The 6,920-nt window shown below is 43.2% G+C and overlaps 1 protein-coding gene across 1 annotated transcript; it reads left to right on the top strand.

The window, feature by feature from the left end:
* Positions 1-2,268: 2,268 nt before the first annotated feature.
* LOC147992117 (uncharacterized) lies at positions 2,269-2,874 on the top strand. The gene has a single exon (XM_087538933.1). It carries the CDS (start codon positions 2,269-2,271, stop codon positions 2,872-2,874), a length of 606 nt encoding a protein of 201 aa, XP_087395059.1.
* The last annotated feature ends 4,046 nt before the right edge of the window (positions 2,875-6,920 follow it).

Genomic DNA, 6,920 nt, shown 5'->3' with positions numbered 1-6,920 from the left:
GGTGATCTAGATACAATCAGTTCCTGTTAATGGTATCCTAGAGATGCATAATTAATACAACACCCTGCACTGGGTTGTGAGCGTGTGACTCTGGACTCTGGAGTGAGTGAAGAAGGTGTGGAGTGTGGCTCATTTAAAGGCCGGCGTGCATGGTGCATGCATATGTTTCAAAGCTTACTCTCAAACAATTAGTGTGCCTATTTTCATTTTCTCCAAAATTCCACAAGACAACCAATAAATCGCGAGTGGACATGCCACCACGCGTTGCCAAAATCCACACCGCATGCTGCCGCGTGATGCGTGCAACTTTAATACCCCTCGGCCGTATAATGACTACCCCTTGTCGTATAGCAATCGGGTATATATAGCCACATATTTGCAGTTGACACATGTAGTGCATGGCCCGCGAGGCAGCGTGTGCATTGAACTAGGTGATGGGCCACCTGAATGTCAACTCGCAATGGCTAGCTCCAGGACGCCCCCCCCCCCCCCCCCCCGGCATTTTTAAACAACCGGAGTGCTTGTATTCACATTCTGTTCAAGTTTTCATATCATCTCTCCTTCTCTCTGCCTCACAAGCATGTGTTCATCTAAGTCCAAGCAAGTACAAATGAAGACCACTACCCAGCTTCTCCTAATGTAATAGTTGAGCTTTGCAACGTTGTACTTAAGGTCCACCATTAGCACTTGCTTGCCTTGGTCACAAACAGTAAGCATTGGTATATTAGGATAAATCTCCATCTTCTCATACAATCAGTATCAAGGAAATGACATAATTCGATTGTCCCTAGCAAAACAGCCATATAAACAGTCACATGCGGTCAGTATGCGTTTAATTCGCGTGAAGCTAGTGGTTTAATGGCTTGCAGGCTATCAATTCACCCAGAATGAATTAATATTCAGCCAGTGCATTGAAAGCACATGCACTTTTCTTAATGGTTGACACAGGCCGTCGGGTCAATATTATAAAGTGATAAAGATCTTAGATGGTTAGATTAGCATACAAACTAGTAGTAGTATGAATTGGATTGCCTAAGCACTTTTAATTCAACATTGATGCACACGGCAGTAATATACAACATTCAGATATAACTAGCACAAATACCCGTGCGTTGCAACGGGAGAAAATACCAGTTTCTATGAAGCATGGTTGGTGAGGTCGAGGAACTATGTCAAGTGACAACGGCCGCTCATGAAAAGGAAACAATGCTTGATTTGGGGGTCACAACATGAAGCTTAGGACATGGGTCATGATTCGAAGTAAAACAATTATGGAAACTTTTGAGCCTGTGTGTTGCAACGGTAGAGGAAAAATTGGCCCGTACTAAGATTTATTGAGAATTATTTACATTCACAATTCATGAAAAAGTTAGCTTTATCAATATATGTAGAAACATGAATGGACTATTTTCAACAATCATCTTGTTATTTGATTTTGAGGGATTTTATTGTGTAAAAACATATCGAAAAAATTAGACGTATACTATGAGAACTTTAAATATACAAATCTTTAAATTCAAAATCTCATATTTGTAGTTCAAACCGTAATTTTAACCTAATTGGAGTTTATGCTTTTAGAAATAAAAATATGAACTAAATACTAATGAAATATATATTTGGTGTAGGCTTTCTTTCAATTTGCTGGTTGTCTTCCATCGCGGTATGTGTTCATACCACCGTGTGTCATGTATTTGTATTGAAAGTAATATTCCACATTTGTGATCATTTCTCCTTTTTCTTTCTTGCAAATAGTTTCGGTCAATTTGGTCAGCTTGGGTTTATATTATTCGAGTCTTGCCTAGTTCATGTGAAAATGAATGAGCGTCTATGTGCTTGATGGAAATCAATTAAGGTGATCCTAAAAAAATCAATTGAGGCAATAGAAATCAATTAGGAAACTGATAGTGCATGTGTTGTGCTTCTCCGCTATTGTTTTTTTATGCTTGTCTGCTGCTGATTATGCAAGAAATCAGATTGTATTTGGTACACATGCATGTGACAGAGTTGTATATACATATTTTCTTAGTGAAGTACTCCATATACATCTATTAATGGTGCGTGACTCCAGAGCTCAACTTATATGTTGTTTGCTTTTTCAACTAATCTGTTATCTGTATGTGTTATTTCCAAAACAAAACGAAAACTAATTATGTGTTTAGACTAACTTCACATTCAGGTTTGATCCACTAATCAGGGCAAGGCCCTCACAAAGAAAATGTAGGCTCATGCATGCACTACACTACTTGTATGCAACCGGAAAAACTGCTAATGAACAACCATGTCTATGGGCCTCAAACAGAGCAGGACAAGAGGAGATTTCTTGAGGAACTGGAAGGCATTGGTGAACATGTGCAGGGTCCGTGGATTCTCAATGGTGATTTCAACCTGGTGAGGCACGAGGAAGAATGCAGCACGTGGAGAGCCAATAGAAGGATGGTGAGCAAGTTTCGTCATACCATAAACAAGTTGGGTCTGCACGAGATGTCTATGGTCGGAAGGAAATTTACGTTGTGCAATGGGCAGGAGTACCCGATCATGGCAAAGCTTGACATGCTGTTTTTCAACAATGCTCGGAAAGATGTCTACCCGATCAGTGACCTACATCCCTTGAGCTCAAATATCTCTGATCACTGCCCCCTGCTTCTTTCAGTTTCAGCGAATCGCCCGCGGTCCTACAGATTCAGATTTGAAAACTTTTGGTGCAAGTTGTCCGGATTCGTGGAGATAGTTACAAAATCTTGGGACAAGGAGGTTTCAAGCTCAGATCCTATGCATATTTTCAACACTAAGCTAAAATCGTACTACCAAGGCCCTCAGAAGCTGGGGACAGCGGAAGCAAAGCATGATGAACCTGTAGTTCCAGATCGCCAATGAGGTCATACTCCGTTTTGATGTAGCGCAAGAAGCAAGGATGCTCTCAGTGGAGGAGAGAAGATTAAGAGCGTTCCTTAAAGGGAAGTGCCTAGCGCTAGCCTATCTGGAACGTGTTCGTCTCTGGCAGCGGGCTAAGATTAGAGACCTGTGTGAGGGGTGAGGGAGTCCTGGATTACGGGGTCCTCAGGCGTTCGGGCTATGGAACATGGGCCAGACTAACGGGCCGTGAAGATACAAGATAGAAGACTTTCCCCTGTGTCCGGATGGGACTCTCCTTGGCGTGGAAGGCAAGCTTAGCATGCGGATATGAAGGTTCCTTTCTCTGTAAACCGACTCTATACAAACCCTAGCCCCCTTCGATGTCTATATAAACCGGAGGGTTTAGTTCATAGAGGCAATCACAATCATAATCATACAGGCTAGACAATTAGGGTTCAGCCATTATGATATCGTGGTAGATCAACTCTTGTAACCCCTATACTCATCAAAGTCAACCAAGCAGGACGTAGGGTATTACCTCCATTAAGAGGGTCTGAACCTGGGTAAACATCGTGTCCCTTGTCACCTGTTACCATTGATCCTTAGACGCACAGTTCGGGACCCCCTACCCGAGATCTGCCAGTTTTGACACCGACGTTGGTGCTTTCATTGAAAGTTCCTTTGTAGCGTCAACTAAAGGACCGATGGCTCGCCTTGTCATCAATGACAGTATCACTTCCGAAGGAGCCCTAATTCTAGGGCAAACCCTCCGGCTCGGCGACTTCACTATGGGTGGCCGTCCGGCCATTAAGCTGAAGGCAACCCCCCTCCCAAGTCACCGAAAACCCCCTTCGCATCAGCCCCAAATACCCCGACAAGATGGACCCAACAGATCTATCGTCTTTGAACGAACTGCTAGATCCTATCGCCGTCCTGGGAGTCTCAACTGACTATGATCGGATCGGGCTTAAACCTGATCAGAGAAAAATTAAATCTCCGTCGGTCACCCATCAGGTAGCGATTGTGGAGGAACAGGCTGACGATAACTCTTTTCCTACGTTGAGAACTAACTATGTTCGGATTTTTGAACCCGGAGAATCAGATACTCACCCTCGAGAGAACACTGCCTGTCCTTCGAACACAAAATCGGGCGTCGAGCCTGAGAATTCCCTGGACACTCCGGGTCCTAGGCTGGTAACCAGTCCATTTAAGATGCCTATCACATACACGTATTCATCAAATTAACTCACTGTATCATTTCGATATTCATTAATTCGCTATATTAAGTGCTAATCTCGCAGCATGCATGGACTACCCAGATTTCATCCTCGCGTGGCACCATGTCCCAAAAATCCGCGTCGAAGACAACCCGTTAACTATAGCTAACTACTACTACCTTCGTCCTGGTTTATTGGTCCACATTGTATTTCGTGCCAAATTTTGACCATATATTGAACTAACAAAATATTCATGCATGTCACAAAAAAATATTGCATTGAAAACTATGTTCAAATATGATTCCAACGGTATATTTTTTGTTGACATGCACTAACATTTTGTTAGTTAAATCTTTGATCAAAATTTGGCACAAACTACAAAGGGGACCTATATAAACCAGGACGGAGGCAGTACCCATTAACAACCATTAACATTGACATACTAAGGACATGTACAATGGTGGCATATGGATACATATGCCCTATGGCAAAAAGTAATTTGAGGCACTTACATTAATTTTTTCTCTCCAATGCAAGCTATCACTAGTGTGCCTCATTAAGAAATTGAAAATAAAGACTCTAGTACACATGCATCTCTACTTTTCACTCCAACCTTTTCAGCTTTTGTCACCGGACCACACTTTTTCTCTTCAAGCACCCGCCTTCAAGGATCCCGCTTCCCTATCCGAACCTACTTTACGTCATATCCGATTCTACATGACATGCGAGGCATCATCTTAAGGCTATGCATTGTACATGCCCTAACAACACTAGTAACAGCAGTAGTAGTACTACTCATTAACGTCCTAACAGTACTTAGTGACGTTTCCGTCGCTTCCCATCTCTCAACTCAGGGGGAAAGTTCTCCTCCTGTGTAGCGAAACCTACTCCATATGGGCCATGTGCACGTGAATGAATTCGGACCAAGATGCACGCGTCTTTCTTGCGTCCTACCGTGCGGACAAACTCGCACGATTTTCGCATCTTGCATGCAGATGTTGGCCTTCCCGGAGGAGGCTTCGCTGTCATTGACTGGCCGGCAACTCCTCCTTCACCGTTACGCTTTGATATGTACCACAGGCGCTGTTTGAGTGTGATGCATGCATTATTTGCCTAGGCCAGATCCTGTGACTGTTACAGAAAGAAGAAAAACTTTTGCAAAAGAAGGTGGGTAACTCAAGCCAGCCTGACAAGGTGGTTGTGTGCAGGCATCCGGTGCCGGAGGAGCGCCGCGCGCGCACCCACGAACCAATTCCGCCGGCCATCCATGGCTCCGGAGACCACGCACGCCACCGTGTTTATAATTACAAGTCAGAGAAAAGAATTCTAGCGAGATACTGCACTAGTGCGTGTGTAGATGTGTGCATCTGCGCACCCATATGGTGTGAGCGCCTCTCCATTTCAACACATAATTCCGCGCAGAAAAATGAAAGACAGTACTGTACGGGTTGAGGTCGTTGCAAGCGGCGCATTGAGCCCGCGCGGTCTCGTAGAGCGCATCCTACTCCCTCCGGTTCTTTTTAGTTCGCATACAAGATTTGACTGAAGTCAAACCTCGTAAAGTTTGACCAATTTTATAGAAAAAAGTGCCAACATTTACAATCTAAAATCAATACCATTAGATGTGTCATGACTTAAAGTTTTATATTATATAACTTTAGCATGGCAGATGTTAATATTTTTTCATATAAATACGGTCAAACTTTGTGAAATTTGACTTTAGAAAATTCTAATACAGACTAAAAAGGACCGGAGGGAGTACTTCGCAAGAAGTTTGGGTTTGCCGTGGCAATGGCGGCCACAGCCTCCTCGCATACATAAAAAAAATGGCTGTGCATGCCGACCTCTTGCTAGTACAATATTCGAAAAAAAAAATTCCTTGATGCAGTAGAATCGCTGGCGCGAGACAGCAACATCGTACGTCGTGCCATGGCCACAGTTGGAGTACATACTAGTAGTATAGTACCGCATTTCATTTTTCTTTGCGGAATCATGTGTTGAAATGGAGAGGCGCTCATATGCGTGCGTAAATGCACACATCTACTCCCTCCGTTCAGAACTACTTGTCTCAGAAATGAATATATCTAGAACTAAAATATGTCTAGATACATTCATTTCCGTGACAAGTAATTCCGAACGGAAGGAGTACGTACATACGTAGTACAATATCTTGCTAGAATTTTTTTCTGACTTGTAATTATAAACACGGCGGTGTGCGTGGTCTGTGGTGTGTATGCAGACCAAAACAAGATATAGTAGTACGTTTTTTCAAGCATCCTGCCGACATGTTGTTTTACGCCACAGTTGATTCCACATGACACGGGAGATCGACACGATACCCTCGCCGTTCCTTCGTCGGACGCCGTGCTGCACTCATATATGATGCTCCAGCGGATGCACCCGTTGTAGGATTTGGGTGGATCCTCCACACGCTAGCTAGCTCGTGTGGAAATGCTCGGGGCTCGGCTAGCTAGGTGCACCTGCACGCGCGTACAGCCACCGTAATTTCCTGGCCGACGTACGGACGGTTCATGTTGTACTCAAATCTATAGAACTACAGAAATCTCAAAACGTTCAGTAGTATAGTAGTTACGGCCTTTTTATTCACACATGATTCTCAAATCTCAAAACACGAGAAAAAAGAAAACACATCAATAGAGTGGCATGTTCTCTTGTATCCTAGTATAGGATTATAGAACTACAGAAATTTGGATGGAAGAGCGTTTGGCAGCACAGGAAAAATAAAGAATTCTACCAGAAAGTTTGAGTGGATGAAAGTTTTTCTCTAAAATATAGTACATAAATGAATCATATGGAAAAAATCCTAATAATCCTAATCATGTGAATCAA

The sequence above is a fragment of the Triticum urartu genome, chromosome 1A (genome assembly GCF_056163025.1).
Source record: "Triticum urartu cultivar PI428250 chromosome 1A, HENAU_Tu73, whole genome shotgun sequence".
In the NCBI taxonomy this organism is placed as follows: Eukaryota; Viridiplantae; Streptophyta; class Magnoliopsida; order Poales; family Poaceae; genus Triticum; species Triticum urartu.
The sequence above is the reverse complement of the archived record's forward strand: the minus strand, read 5'-3'. Positions and strand labels throughout refer to the sequence as shown.